This window comes from Carettochelys insculpta, chromosome 17 (assembly GCF_033958435.1).
Source record: "Carettochelys insculpta isolate YL-2023 chromosome 17, ASM3395843v1, whole genome shotgun sequence".
NCBI classification, from domain to species: domain Eukaryota; kingdom Metazoa; phylum Chordata; order Testudines; family Carettochelyidae; genus Carettochelys; species Carettochelys insculpta.
In genome coordinates this window covers 3,684,619-3,700,259 of record NC_134153.1, presented here as the reverse complement: position 1 = coordinate 3,700,259, position 15,641 = coordinate 3,684,619, and the positions used below count along the sequence as shown (strand labels likewise).

At 58.4% G+C, this 15,641-nt stretch overlaps 1 protein-coding gene and 1 long non-coding RNA gene across 2 annotated transcripts; one reads left to right on the top strand and one right to left on the bottom strand.

Annotated features, from left to right (window-relative positions):
• Positions 1–740: 740 nt before the first annotated feature.
• Positions 741–8,324, bottom strand: FAM110A (family with sequence similarity 110 member A). The gene is made up of 2 exons (XM_075011555.1): positions 8,248–8,324; positions 741–4,254 (listed from the first exon to the last, which is right to left on the bottom strand). Exon 2 carries the CDS (start codon positions 4,042–4,044, stop codon positions 2,989–2,991), a length of 1,056 nt encoding a protein of 351 aa, XP_074867656.1. The 5' UTR covers positions 4,045–4,254; positions 8,248–8,324; the 3' UTR covers positions 741–2,988.
• Positions 8,059–12,540, top strand: LOC142022079 (uncharacterized). Its single transcript, XR_012647848.1, has 3 exons — positions 8,059–8,354; positions 9,540–9,763; positions 10,984–12,540. It is a non-coding gene; the product is annotated as an uncharacterized LOC142022079 (long non-coding RNA).
• Positions 12,541–15,641: the final 3,101 nt, after the last annotated feature.

Here is a 15,641-nt window from a genome sequence, read left to right as displayed (position 1 = left end):
CCAGCTGGCGACTTTTGCAGCCACAGCACCTGTTTTACAATTAAACCTGCACTTAACAGATTACACGTGGAACGTGCTAGGCGTGCCCTGACAGAGCCAAGCTCCCAGGACAAAAGCACTGGCCATGCAGGGGTCACCTGGAAAGGAGTCCATTACCGCATCCTCTCTACCTCTCCTGAGCCCATGCAGGCTCCTTTACCATCCCCTAAACATGGGCATCCCCTTCTGCACAGGCTCTATGCCTGAGACACACCTCCTTGCAGGCCGGAATCAGCCTGGCAGAGCTGCTCTGGAGAGCAGTACCCTTACTGCCCATTCACCATGGGCCCCCATCCCCCTCCTTTACTGGCCTTCAGCTCCTGCAAGTACCCCTGAGTGCAGTTGACCCCTTTCAAGTCCAGCTGCTGCTTTTGGGGGCAGGGAGAGCATCACAGCTGAGCCAGGTACAGCACAGTCTGGGGCACTGGAACTCTGGGCCCCAGGCAGCACATAAGTCTTGGGGTTTGTTCTCACTCTCTGCCATGACCAGGGCAGGACCTCCAGTGAAATACACACAGAACTACAGCAAAGAGGAATCGGGGAGAAAGAGGGAGATTTATTCTACTCGCATTTTATTTTCTCCTTCTGACCAGGGCAGGTCCCCACACTTCAGAGTGGCCCTGACTGCCCTGCCCACCAACTCCATGAGTTGCTCTGAACCCAGCTGTGGCAAGATTTTTTTTTTGTAGGGGGAGTGAATTACATTGATTCAGACACCATTCCTCGAGCACGGCCCCTACCTGCCACCACATTTATGGGGCATCAAGCCCGGTTGCAGCTACATTCGAACAAAATAACTGCCGACCATCCAAAGGACAGGACTTTAATAAAAATCAGTCAGTTTTTTTTTTGTTTTTTTTTTTTTTTAAACAGACCAAACATCAGCAAATACAGTAAAAACAAGAAGAGGAAAAATACAGAAACCATCTTCATAAATAACCGGGCTCAGCAGTGCCAGAGCCATTGGGCCGTGCTGGCTAGCAGCACAGAAAGATGCACAAACACACACACACACAAAATACAAACACACACACAGCCAGAGCCTTGGTAATCCTACACTGAGGAGGTAGATCTTTGCCTTTATGGCTAAGCTGATGAGGCTCTTCCTATTTGCAGCCTCACTGCAGAAGTTCAATGAGCCAGCACTGGCACGGGGCCTGGTCCCAGGGCACGCTTTCCAGCTTGGGTAGGAGGTTGTATTGATCTCTGGGCAGTTCAAAAAGTTCCCACCTTGCTACACTTATGTCCAAATGGCTCCACACAGCAGGCGGTTCTCCAGCACCTCTGCTGGGGCACGAAACAGATGGCCATTAAGAGGCAGCTGTACCACAGATTGCTATGCTGGGTCTGTTTCCAGTGGAAGTAACTAGTAACCTCCTCAAGGACTGTTTTCCCTGTTACATGTCACTTTCTCTCCCCCATCCCCGTTGCATACATTTCTCCAAGGGGTCAGCTATTACATTGCAAGCTGGCTTCCACTGGAGTGTACACAGAACCACAACAAAGCGGCAGCTGTAAGAGAAAGGAGCCTCAGAGCAAAACCAACAGGCAGGTAAAAACTACCGCAGAAAAAGGACTCTCAGGAGAGAGATCTGTCACCCCCGCCCCAGCGTCCTGGAGCGGAACAGCACGCCCCTTGGCTGGCGGCTCAGAGAGCAGACCTGGCTGTTCTTCTCATGCAACACAGACAAAGTTTGTTGCAAGCGCCCCACGCTCCAGCCCTCCCCAGCCCAGGGATTTCTCTTATCAACCCCTATTTCCTCCTCTCCACACCAGAGCTTAGCTAATGCTGGTTGGGAGAATTCACGCCCTCGGACACCAGGGCCCTGACGCCAGGGGCTCAGCCTCTTGGCAGACAGCAAACCGCCAAACAAAAATTAAGTTGCATCTGGATTAAGCTGCCTCCTAGAATGGCTTTGTCTCTGAACTCCCAGGGGAGCGGTTAAGGCTGAACACAAACACAAGGAGTTGCCAGTCCAGCGGGTGGGTACAGAGCACCCCCGCAGTTAACATTTGAGCAACAGGTACCGTGGCACACGCTACCCCACTAATGAGGGTGGGCAGTTGGCACAGGACAGTAGAACTGGCTCCTGGGCTGCAAGAGATCAAGCCAGCTAAGAGCATTTCCCTAGCTCAGAGGGAAGGGGCAGGCTGCCCACAGCTGCGGCAGAGGAGCCATGCTGCATGGCAGGGAGGTGCAGCCAGCTCCTGGGCTTTCTGGCATCTTGGGGCAGTGCCTTCTGCGGGGGCCGGGGGGTAGGCTCTGAGCCTGCTGTTTCTTACATGGGCAGGGCTGGAGAAAAGCCCTAGCTGAGAGCGGAGCCTCTGCTGTGCTGCAGGAGGAGGGTGCGCAGGTCACAGCCCAGCCAGCACACAGGTGTTCCCTCGGCTCGCCCACAAGGAGGGTGCACACGTGCGCTCCCCCTCCCCCCCCCCACCGCCTCCAAGGATGTTTACAACCCCTCGGCGCTGTCTCGGTAAACTGACTCCTAGGCCGGTGCAGGCAGGTGCCAGACTGGAGCCAGGCCGGCAGGTGCAAGCCGGCCCTTTGCCCTCCAACTGGTGCAGCTGTATTCCAGGCCCTTTATTAATAGGTTGCATATTTACAGCACCAGCTCCTGTCAGGCAGGAAACCCCTTCCCGGGGCCAGCTTCATCGCCTGAGGCGATGCACAGTAACTCCTGAGGCTGCCGCAGGCCCCTACTTACGCTGCCTGGCTTCTCCCTGTGCCAAGGAAATTGGCCCTCTTGCTCATCGCGGCCGGGGGATGTCTCAACATTGGAGGGAGAAGGTCTGTCAATGCCACAGGCGAGGGACAGGCAATAGGTAACGGGGGGACCAGGACCAGAGTTAACGGATGCTCTGTCCATGAGACTCCACCACAGGGACCAGACTGAGTCATGCACGAAATTAACTCTCCCCTGCCCCAGAGCTGGCAGCATCCAGTCACTATACGTCGGACACCTTCTGGGGCTCCCTGGCTTGCCGTAGCCCGTACAGCCACTTGATGACCCTGGCGTTGCGCTCGATGACGGAGATGCCGTAGGGCATGCGTTCCGCCTGCCTGTCCTCCGGGCTGGCGGCGCTGCGCTGGGAGCGGGGGCCCTCCGAGCTGGCCGTGCTGACGCTGTGGAACTGGAGGGAGACGATGTCGGAGGTGGCGCGGGCAAAGCGCTCCACGCCGATGTCCTGCACCTCCTCAGGGTCCAGGCCGCAGTAGTTGAAGAAGCGCTCCAGGTCGGCCGTGGCCCGGGAGTACCTGTCGCTCAGGTCCGACTTAGACCGGTGCAGGAGGGTCTGGCGTTTGGCGCTGTCTGGCTGCCTGGTTTGGGGGCTTCTGCTGGGTGAGCTGGGGGCGGGGGAGAGGGGCCCGGGGGTGACCTGGACAGGGGGGTTCGCCCTGGCCCGGAGAACCCCGCAGGGCCGGACATCCACTCGCCGCACGGCCACCGTGCTGGGGGCCCTGGAGGTGCCAGAGTGCTCCGAGAGCCTGCTCATGCCCTCCGTGGGGCCCCTCTTCCTCTGCCCGCCGGGGCGCCCACCCAGCTCTTGGGGCGCCGGCAGCTCCGCTTGCCGCTGGTGCTCCCGGGGACTCTCTGGCTTGGGGAAGGGCAGGGGGCTGTCGCAGAGGTTGATGAGGTTGTTGAGGATCTCCAGGTTCAGGGAGGTCTTTGGCCCACAGGCTTCCGCCCTGCGGCCCCCAGGAGGGGTCTTGCGGCTTGGAGTGAGCATGGCTCTCCGGACCCCCGGGGCGAAGAGGGGCTGCCTCAGAAGGGGCTTCACCGGCTCCTGCTTGGTGCTGGCCACCTGCTGGCTCTTAACATACTTGGCCTTGTCCGCCTCCAGCCTCTCCACGGCGCTGGGCTTCCTGGCGCCGGGGGCTGCCGGGCGGCGGAAGTACTCTGGCCCCTTGTTGAGGATGCGGAAGGGCATGGCTGAGGTGAAAGGTGCCGTCACCGAAACCCCCTTCAGCACGCCCCCGGCCTGCAGGGTTTCCACGGGCATGCTGCACGCTCCCCGGCTGCTCCCCCCGGCGCTGCCCACTCCGCTCGCTGGCTCCCACTGCCCTGGGCAGCAGAGTCCATCCGGCGTCACCTGCCGCCCATGGCTAGCCGTGAAGATTAGTGCCGGACGTCCGCCCTGGAAGGAAACGGCTCCGACATTCCATAGGGGCCCAGAGCGAGGAGTCCGAGGGGCCGGGTCACGCTCCGCTCGCTGCAAAGAAGGGGACAGAGATCAACGCCCAGTGGAGAGCTGCTGCCTCCTGCTTCTGCCAGGGCAGCCAGACAAAGGCACCGGCAGGCGGGGGAGCCCAGCCGGGCTTCCTATTTCAAGGCACAGGCCCCGCCCCACTTGCAGACAGGTCTCTCCCTCCAGCCAATCGACAGAGGCAGAGACGCTTCAAAAAGGAAGCTCCACCAACCCCGGGAGGGCAGCCCCAGCCAGCGCCTGGGCTGAAAAGAGGGGCAGGAAAGGGAGTCAGCTGCCACCGTCAGCCCAGCCTCCCCACCCCCATCACCTGCCCTCCTCCCATATGGGATCCCAGCTGACCCCCAGGCCTGGCCTGGGTCTGCCAGGATGCCCCTGCGCGTCCTTGGGGAGCTGCCCCCAACCACAGCCATCTGCACCAAGGAGCTGTGACTGACAGCTGCGGGAGGTGTTAAGCCACACACTGGCCTCAACCCCAGCATCCGGGTAATCCGCACCAGGGCCTGCGCCCTCATCGCCGACGGGGGCCCAGGGAACGGATCACACAGCCCTTGAAACCCTCCTGTGGGCTGTGGGGGCATCTCACCTCCCAAACAGCTGGGGCACCCCCCCCCCCAATCCCCAAGACCACCCCGCTCCTTTGCCAGGGGTCAGAAGGGCCAGGCAGCCTCAGGCCAGTTCTGGGTTGTGGCAGCCTGTGTGCCCCCTCCCCTGCACCCCCCCGCCTGGCCGGACAGGACCTAAGAGGGAGGCGTCCCACGCTCTCTGAAGGAACAGAGGCCATTCAGCACTGACGGCCGGGCCTGTCTGGAGCCCCGCCAGGAGGGAACGTCACTGAAGGGGGTTCCGTGACCTGGCACCCCGCATGCCTAGTCGCTCCAGCAGGGAACCTTGCCTCATCCCTGCTCTGCTGGTCACAGCCACGGGGCCCATTTGGGGAAGGGGCCACAGAGAGGCGCCACCGACAAGCCCGCATGTGCCAGGCTAGGAAACCCAGCCCTGAGACAAGCCTACCCAGCTCTCCCACAGAGGAGAGGCAGACAGAGGGTGCTAAAGCTGAGGGGGCCCCACCCACACTTTTGGGGATCTTGCTGTGAACATGGGGGGGCTGAGTACCCCAAAGTCTGCAGGGTTCACTTGGTGTCACCCGCAATGCAGCCTTGGGGGACCGTGGCTGTGTTGGACTCTTGCATACCCGGGCTCCCGGGCAGCAGGGCTGAGGCCCCGGAGGCGAGAGATGGCTGGGATTCAGGGTCAGAGGAGGTGCCCTCATCACTTTGCACAGCCCCCTGCAGCAGCCCCGAGAAAGCTCACCCCTGTTCCCCAGATGCACTCTGCCCCAGCACTCACTGCAAAGCAGGCGTCAGCAACAGGAGGCTGACATCTTCCCCCTGCCCTCCCCTCCTTAATCCGCTGCGAAGGGGCATTTTAAAACCGCTTACAACAGCTCCCGGCTCTCATTAGCCATGGGGATTAGCAATGCGCAAAGCTCGGGCGCATGGGAAACGCATCGGGACGTCGGGCCGGCCATCCCAGTATTTTGGGGCTGGGAAAAATCTTGGCCAGGCAGCCTTGCTCCTGGCCCCTCCGCACATCTGCAACTAGGGAAAGTGCAGGGCAGGGAACTCTTCCAGAGCTCAGAAAGGAGGTGGGAGGGTTAGCATCCTTCTGCACCCTGCTCCAGTGGTAAATTTTTTACCCTGCTGGCTTGCCCATCCCAGGGGGTGATAATTGAGGACTGGGAGCCAGGAGACCTGTGCTCTGCTGCAGACAATCCCCCTGTGACCTTAGTCTAGTTGCCTCCCCTCGCTCTGCCTCCATCTGCCCCATGGGGACAGCAGACCATTGCATCTCTCCTGATCAGACAGGACGCTTCCTGCTCTGTACAGCAGGGACAATGGGTCTGCAGCCTGCTGGAAGCTTGGCCTCAGAACCAGGGCTGTCAGTCACCAGCAGAAGGGGAACACCCCCTTCCCCCCACAGCCTGACAGCTGAATCAGACACCCACAGCTGGAGAACCAGCCCCTGGAAACTAGCAGCTCCTGCTTCCAAATGAGGAGCCATTCTTCTCCAGCAACCACAACCCCCAGGCCCGGAGGGCAAAACAAGGGAGCGTTGTTAGGCACTTAGAAGGGGGTTAATGGTGCTTTGCAGGCAGATGGAAGCCAGCAGCTTCAAGCCAGGTCTAGTTTGGCCCCTCCAAGCCACAAGCTGGCAGAGTGACAGACTGAAGGCCTTAGCCCAGTGTTGCTGGAGACCAAGTCCTGCTGCGAGATCCATTGGTGAACGACACTGGAAAAAACACGAAGACATAAAGAACCTCTTCAAGGTGGCTCACGCTTTGCCTAGGTGGCAGCTTGCCAGCCAGCCACCCGCCAGGACGCAGGAGCAAACGTCCCACGGGCAGATGGGCTCCCAGAAAAGCAACAAAGCTCCCACGTGAACAGCTAGGAAGAGTCAGAACTAAATCACAGCACAGCACGCTGCACCTCCGGTCCCTCGCAGGAGGAGCTGTGAGATGCTTCCGAGCCAATATGGCCCACAGCCAAGGGGCTGCTCGCTCCACAGCGGTGGGGGGAAGAGAAATGAGGAGCAGGGCAATGGTTCCACAGCACAGGATCGTTCACTTGCACAAGAGCAGTGTGGGGCCAGGAGCGTGGAAGGGATTTCACAAACACTTCCAGCAGCGCATGGGGATTAATGGGGGTGGGCAGAGATCTGGCACCCAGCAAATTCAGTCTGTCATTCCCCATTCAGCCCTACATCCGCTCAGCCCAGCTGTCAGCAGCCGCAGCACTCTCGTCCAGAGCCCACCGCTGCCAAAAGCAGGCCCAGGCCTGCGAAAAGGGCCCTGAGCATCCCACAGCTGACGTGACAGTGACTCACCCCCCAGCCCCGAGGGCTGGAAACCAGGCCAGTGACCTCAGCATGGGGCCTTCCCCCACTGAGAGCTCCCCAAACCGCCACAGAAGACTGGTCTCCCTCCTCCCCGGCAGCTGTGGCCTTCCCTGAACCACAGGGGGTTGTGCCACCTTCCCAGCAGCCAGGCAGCCGCGGGCTGGAGGGGAAAGCGCTGGCCTGCCCAAGTCTGGGGCATTTGGCCACAAGCACAAGTAACTCCCCGACCCCTGCTTGGCTTCCCAGCTTAGCCCGTTCTTACCCGGCCCTGCCAGGGCAGAGCCTGCAGCCAGACCCTATGCATTTGCCACACGGCTCTGGGGGGCAGCTGGGAGGCAGGAAGGCTCCAAACAGACCATGGAGATGCAGCTATAACCCCAGCCACCCAAGCCAGAGCCGCTCTGCCACCGCCCCGGGCTGCTGCCCTCCACTGGCCTCTTTCCAACTGAGCCAAAGGCCGGGTCAGGGCTGCTCTGTCTCCAGCGCCCGCTCCGGGTACCTCCACCTGCCTCAATGGGCCCAGCAGCGCCTTCTCCCTATGCCACCGGCCTGGTTTCACGCTGGGCGAGCAGGCTGCTCCCACCTGAGCCCAGAGGGGTCCGGGGCAGCGTCCCGCCCCCACCTGAGCCTAGAGGGGCCCCCCCTCTGCCCCCAGCCCCCTCCAGAGCTTTGTTTCTTTTCCCTGCCCGCAAAGCCAGAGCCCCCCGGGGCTGGACCCTGCTGGGACCCCTGCCCCGTCGCTGGCAGGAGCCGGAGAAGGCTCAACCCGGCAGCGGGGCGATCCGCTCCGGCCACGACCACGCTGCAGCTCTGGGGCCGGCGGGCCGCAGCCTAGACGCCCCCTGCATGGCTGGGGGGCGGGGTGCTGAGCCGTTAACCCCTTCGCCCGCCTGCCCCGGGGAGGCCGCACCCGCCCCAGCGAGGGTCCCAGCGCCGGGAGCGAGCGCCGGGGCGGGCGCAGCGGGCAGACCCTGCCCGGCCCCGCGCCCCCCGGGAGCGCTGCGGAGACGCGGGAGGGCCGGGCGCTGCTGCACCCAGCGGGACCCACTGCCCCGGCTCGGCCGCGAGGACGCCCAGTGCCCGGGAACCCCAGGAACTCACCGCGGACTTTCCTGCCCCTGGCGGCTGCCGGGTCCCAGCGCCAGCCCACTCCAGCGGAGAGCGCCCCCGGCTCGGCTCGGCCCCAGCTGCACACCTGGAGCGCCCGGGTAAGGGCTCGCACAACTTCCTGTTTATACCCGCCGGGGGCAGGGGGGGCGTGCACAGGGCGCCCTGCACGGGGCCTGCAAGAACCGCCCCGGCCCGGCCCGGCGGGAGGGGGCGGCCGGAGCTGCTCACTCACCTCCAGGGCCGCCCCCTGCCTCAGTGTCCCGCGCCAGGCTGCGGGGGAGGGGATCGGGCTGCAGCAGCAGCTTCCCGATCATTCCCCCCTCTGGTGACTTGAGCCTCACTGCTCCCCGCCAGCCTTAGGGCCTGGAAAGAGAGGAGGGGGCAGTCGGCGCACTTACAGGTGGGGCATATTCCAGGGTGGGGGACAGCCCCTTCCTGCTCCTTAGTTCCTCTGGCCTGGGGCTTCTACAGCCGCCACCCCAAGGCAGCCACAGGAAGGAGCTGCTCAGGGCAGAGGCCTGCAGCTGGGGAGTGACATGTCAGAGTGATGAGCTAGGCAGGGGAAACCAGCGAGTCTTGCTGTGGGGTAACCCCTCTTACGGGGAGGGAGAAGGCGGTGTTTGGGGCAAGGCGTCCACACCACTGAGGTAAGCTTCCCCCTAGAGATGCAGCTGGTTACGTCCATCGCAGCAGTGCTCCGGGACTCCAGTTGAAATCAGTATCCCTTTGTGCTAGGGGCTGTACAGACACAGTAACAGACAGTCCCTGCCTTGCCCTGGGTTCAGTTGAAACAGAGAAACAAGACAAAGTTTGGGAGGGGAAACAGAAGCACAGACAGGTGAAGTGACATGACCAAGGTGGCACGCCAAGGCAGTGGCACCAATGAACCTAGTTCTCCTACCAGTGGCCTATCCCCTCTGCCATGCTGGTTCTCAGCTACTACTGAAGTTAGGGGGAACAGAAACTACAGCAGGCACAACCCATTCTGCACAGAGAGACAGACATTGCTGCGGGACAGATCACAACCCTTCTTTTTAATCTATTTTCCCTACATCCCCAAGGTGACCTCCTCAAGGACTGAGTTCACAACCCTGGGTTTACCAGGCCGACGCTCAAACCACTGAGCTATCCCTCCCCCTTGGAAAGGGACACAGATACACGTCTCTTAGAACTGACCTTGGCAGGTCATTGGGTCCAGTCCCCTGGCCTCTTGGCAGGACCAAGCACCATCCCTTGACTTGGTTATAATCACATCAAACAAAGGCTCCTTTCTACTCCTTCAGGCAGACTGAGGAAGCAAACATCTTCAGGCCGAAGCAGGCGCGATCTGAAATACCAGCTCTCACCTAGGGGACCATTAAGCACATGGCCATTCTCTGCAGCCCTGACGTGGCATCTGCCAGCCAGGCATCTCGAGCAGGCGTGATGGCATGCTCACAATGTGGGCACATTCTTGGGTGCTCTAATAATAACAACAATCATCATCGCTGGCTTCACATCCTGTGAGGTAAGCCTCATTATCCCCATTTCACAGATAGCAACACTGAAGCATGCCGCCTGACTCACCCACATCCCACAGAGCCTGGGAAGCCCAACTCCTAGTCCTCTGCCTTTAGAGCAGACAGCCCCGTCCCTTCTCTGCCTTCACTTACCGGGAGGCAAAAGTGGCAGCCGCAGCCCTGACCCTAATTCTCCATCTGCTGCAAAACAGCCTGAGAAAGAAGGAAGAAGCAGAGAGAGGAAACAGGCTGCCTGGCTGTCTGCTCTTTGCCCCCACCCCACTGGTGGAGGGACACTTCATCAAGGCAGGAGTCTAAGACAGGGGTGTGAAGGGGTGGTCAGGCCTCCTGTAGGGGGACATGAAAATTCATAAAGGTAGAGCAGTACAATTGGCTGCTGGTCTCAGGCGCATCCATCTCATTAAAAATGTTCAAATGAGTTACTGGACATGTGTACAGGTTGCACCTCTCTAAGCCGAAACTCTCTCTTCCAGCCTCATCCGTAATCTGGCCTGAATTTAGTAGCCGGACGACCACTTATCATGGATGCGGCCAAGTTTCCCACAGCCCCATAAAGTTTGTTTCCAGCCACCAGTCCTGGCTCTCGGGGTTCTGTGCTGTTATTTAGCTGTACTTTACCCCAAATGTCTTCTAAGAGCCTGGTAAGCAGTGGAAGTGTCGGTAATGAGCTAGACAATGTTGACTTTCCATAGACCAACAAATTCTCTCACCCAGCACCGGTCAGGTCCCGAGGGTGCCGGATGAGAGAGGTTCAGCCTGTAGGTGTATTCACATGTATATACTGATCAATCAAGATTTTACATTCTACAGTCTTGTTTTCTTATGTGTGCCAAAGGGTTTGGGGTTTTTTAGACAAACAGAACCGAAATGTCCGTTGGTTTGGATTACGTTAGACAGGCTGCAGGGAGGGAGCGCTCATTGCAGAGATGAAAAGTAGGGCCTGATATGAAAAGTTAGCTCACCCCTGGTCTGGGCAGAGGGAGCCAAGGCCCTTCCCATCTCCCAAGGGAGCCGAGGCATGACACACTGAGGCAGAAGATACCATCGAGTTCAGGTGACCCCGTTTCCACCTGTGCGAGGGCACAGAAGGGACAAAGCCCAGCAAGTGGGCACTGGAGCTCTTAGCTACGTGATGCTCACGTGTCAGGAAGGTTTGTGCTGGCTGCACAGTCCGTCTCAGTGTGGTTATTTGTTTCCAACCAAACAGGTTTTCCAGGAGGCAAGATCTTACCGCAAGGCCAGGGCAGAGGAGGAGGGAGTGGCTTTGATTTCCCGTTTCTCATAAGTGACAGACGTCCCTAACTGCTTCCACCTGCCCGCTTCGGAGCCACAGCACGCAGCTTTCGGTTCTTGTCACTGGGGCGGGCAGATGCCAGCCTTGGCACCAAGCACAGCACCAGTATTGCATTTGAGCAGGAGAGAGGAGGGGCGTGCCCAGTACAGCCACGTCCCTGCAGCACCTGCAGATAACGTGTGGATCTAGCATATTGGCGTAATAGAGGGGGAGCTAGGAAGGAGCTATGGAAGACCGGCCTTCCTTTTGCCATCAGACAGGACTCAAGTCCATGCGGGGCTAGGCTGGCCTCCCCCACAACACAAAGCTCCCCAAGATCCGTTGGACGCTGGCAAATTCGAGGGACCCGCTTGCAAGCAACCACAGGGTGTGCGTGGTGGGGAGTTCTGTCTGCCAGCTCAGCCCCAGGAGTCCCTCCAGCTGCAGCTGACTCAGACCATTGTCTCCAGCTAAACAACAGAAGGGGAGAAAGGTGTGGTCTGGGCAGCCCAACTTCACCTGAGCTGTGACTTCAAAGCCTCCCCAGGGAACTGGATGAAATGATAACGTTATTGAGCAACAGCAGCCAAAGAAATCAACCTGTGGCACTGGGGGAGCTGTTGAAAAGGATTATCTTTATGAGTCAGACGCCCTTTCCTTGTTGGGGGATTTGGGAGATTTTCAATCACAATACAAGCTGATTGGTTTTTTTCCCCAGCCATTCATCCCTGGGATTTTCTTTGTTTCCCAACCAGCACTTGTAACCCTCCCAGTCCCAAGGATGATGACACTGGCTCCGTGTGTGCAATCAGCTCAACAGTCAAAACCCAGTCATGCTGAGCCCTGGGCCACACTAAAGAGTAGGGTCGACCCAGCTAAGAATCCGCATGGAATTACGCCAGCCTCACCCCCAACATAGACTGCACTAGGTCAGCAGAATTCTCAGGCACCTCCTCCACTCATGGGAGAACCCAGCCAGTCTGCACCCGTTGCGTCTACCCCGACGCACCACAGCTGCACTGTGTCAGGTATAGACAAGCCTGCAGCTAGCTCAGATACGCTGACCCGTCAATCAGGTGAACGTGTATTTCCAGAGCATTGCACTGAAGAGTAACTAAACAGGCACCTTCTTATTCAACAGAACTGCCCCTTTTGTGCAGCCAGGAACGCACATACTGAATTTAATAGCAAAGATTGGCCTTTTGACTCCTGCTGGCACTGCCAGCCCAGCTCTGGGAAGGGCACGGGGTTTCCAGCATGCCTCATCAAAAAAGCTCTATGCAGTCCCTTTTGCAGGGTCTCATTCTGTCCTCAGTTACAGGACATTGATCCTGCACAGCTGTAAACGAGCACAAAATATTTTATCCATGCTGAGGTGTGAAAAGTAAGAAGCCAAGCATGACTTTCCTAGCTCAGGGCGATGTGTGGGGCTAGCCGTAAGAGAACACAGATGGGTACATCTCACCTTGAAAATCACTGCAGGACAAAGAAGATGGAACCCTATTGTGCTTTTTTGGGGGGCAGGGAGAGGGGTGGGGAGTCAAACTGCATTTTAAACGCAAAATTCTAGATCCTGTAAATAGTCTTCAAACCAAATCAAATAAACCTGAAGTTGGCCCCATTTTTGACACCCCAGATACAAGCCAACCAGCCTTGGCATCGCAAAGCAGGTACACGTTTTATCTCTGGAGCCCCTGCAATGCCTCGCCCGCTTTGTGGTCTGACTGAGTGGAAACCACATCTCCCACTTGGCCGTCTCATGTTGCATCACCAGAAGGGTTGCTCACTTGCTATGGCTGTCTGAGTGATTGGCCACAAACCATGGCGTAGTCACACCACGTCAGCTCACCAATTCCCGTCTCCAGCCTCAGGGAAGGTTTGAGGCCTGATGTGTCAGAGGTAAAAAAATCTCCATACAGGATCTACCAGTTCTGTCGTGCTGTATGCAAAGGGGAATTCTCTCCTGCCCCTGCTCCTCTCGCTGGTATTTTGCAGAACTGGTGTGTTTATTGGGTGCACAATCGCCCAGGCCTTGACAAAGGCTGCCACAGCATCCACACTCTGCCCCTCCGGCAGGCCTGCTTTCACTGAAACACGCAGCCGGGGAGATAGTCCAACATGGCTCATCCCACGTGGCTTTGGGGCAACCTGATAAACTGCAGGTCGCAGCCCTTTCTGGAGAGCCACCTCCCCCGCCAGGAAATCAGCACCAGATGTAACCGGCACAAGCCCACGAACTGGCCTCCCCTCGGCTGCCAGTGTCCAGCTCTCACCCTGTGCTCCACTAATGGCCAAAATCCTGGGGCCAAGGGGTACTCTACCGCGTTCTCCTTGCATTGCCCCTTGAGTACAGCTCATGCTACTGTCTCACTCTGAGCACAGGGTCTGTTGGCCGTGATCTGCACTTCCCCAGGCAGGGGCCGGTGGTTGGGAAAACGGGGCGCCCCCTCCCTTGACATTGTGCTAGGGTCAGGCTTTGGGGGCTCACAGCACCCAAAATATGAATACCACTCCCAAGCGATCCCCTGCAACAGAGGCTGTGGGCTGTCTCCCCTCCAAGCCTCTTCCAGAGTCCTGTCCCCACCTGCGGGCTCTGGGCTCGGGACTCCGCCCTCAGACACTCCAGTCCCAGCCCTGGGTTCCTGCTGACCCCTCCCTGGCCTGACTTACTGCACAGCTGAACCCGCCGGGGACGGAGGAACAGTGGAGGCTGCAGCACATCCCAGACACCCCAGTCCGCTCGACCCCCCGCGCCTCCTTCTGATTGGCTCTGCTGCCGCCATTCGAACGTGATGCAGCCGGGGTCACTAAGTGACCGCAACTGGGCATTTTATGAATGAACTGGGCGGGGGGCTGCTCCTTGGGATCTGTTCTCCCCCACTCCGCCAGGTGGAAACAGCCTCACCCCGCTACCATGAGCTGTGACCCTGCTTCTCCCCCGCTAGCCGTAAGGCACCTTCCCCTCCTCCCCATGGTCACTGTGCCCAGGCTACACGCAGCCAGGGGTCCTGCTTCCCTCTTCCATCTGGGAGCTACCTGCATCCAGTCCCATCTCCCCCAGCCATGCGGCCACCCAGGACAGATTCACGTGTTCCCCTGCTGATTCGCAGAGCACCCACAGCTGCCAGCGTGTGTTTCCATGGGGGTGCACATCCACACATGCCTTGGTGCACATAACAAATTTATTCTGCCCACGGACAATAAAAAATTAGAGGGAATTCTGGCCCTGGAATAGCCATGCAAGGAGGCTCTATCAGCCGCATACCGCACAGCAATTTTCCACGGGGGCCGACTACCTAGCGAGAGCACTAGTGCTTGTTGGAGAACATAGCAGAGGTGGATAAAAGAGGTGGAGGCATGGCCCTTGAGTAGACATCCAAAGCCAGGGAAGCATGTGGGTGCTACACTAAAGCCTGAATCAGAGGGGCAGCAGAGTTAGTCTGTATTTTCAAAAACAACAAGTCCCGTGGCACCTTATAGACTAACAGATATTTTGGAGCATAAGCTTTCGTGGGCAAAGACCTGCTTCGTCAGATGCATGAGCTTATGCTCCAAAATATCTGTTAGTCTATTAGGTGCCACGGGACTTCTCGTTGTTTTTAAAGCCTTGAATGACTCCATTTCCCTGCTTCCCAGAGGGGTCTCCCACCCAACGGCCAGTCCTTCTGGCTTCCTGAAGGCCTCCAGCATTTGGCCCCCTGAGCCCAGAAGTGGAAAAGCAACACTAAACTGGTGGATTTTGGAAGTGAGATCAGCAGCCAGCCAGAGAGCTGATAAGGCAAAGAGTTCAGAGTGAAGTTCTGGGAAAACAAGTGACTTCAGCCCAAGAGGGCTGCCCTGGACTCATGTAACCTGCCAAAGGGCTCTGCAAACCGAGCTTTGCTAGAATAGCAAATGACTGATGTGCTGGTGTAGCCACAACACGATTAGCACAGGTGGTCTGAAATAGCCACGTTATTTTGATTGCCCATATATTTTCACCTGCTTGTGCAACTGTGCGTGGGTGTGCAGTGCAGGAACGTGGCTAAAGGAGCAGCTGTTGTATGGGGCACGCACCAGAGGCCAGCATTTCACATAGGGCTCAAGGTTGTCGGCAAAAGTTTCCTGCAGGGAGCTGCCCGTACATGTTTTCGAGTGCGGATCTGTGCGTTTTTCAGCAGGGCGTTGCAGTCATTGGGAGAGCTTCAAAGAGCCTCACCCTCTCTGGGAATATCCCTTGGGATGACTTAGAGGTGAGCACAGCTAAACCCTGAAAACAACTGTCAAGCGTCAAGCGACACACCCAGGCGATGGTCTTGCACCCGGAAAGCATCTGGTCCAGTCTGATGCCACTTCGTATCAAGATGCCCTTGAGGCACAGGGAAAACGAGCTGCTACAGAATAAACTTGACAGCTGAGATCTGAAAACCGGCTCGGGCTTTGCACTCTGTCCCTGCTCAGCTGTGAGTGTCTCCTGTGGTATTCTTGCCTCGTGAACCAGAAGGAGCCTGATTGCTTCAGGGTTAAAATCCAAAGTGTCCATGGGAAGGGATGTTCCTTTGGCACCCAGGTCCTGGGCGCTGAAGCGCACTGGGCCATGCTGCGCTAGGATG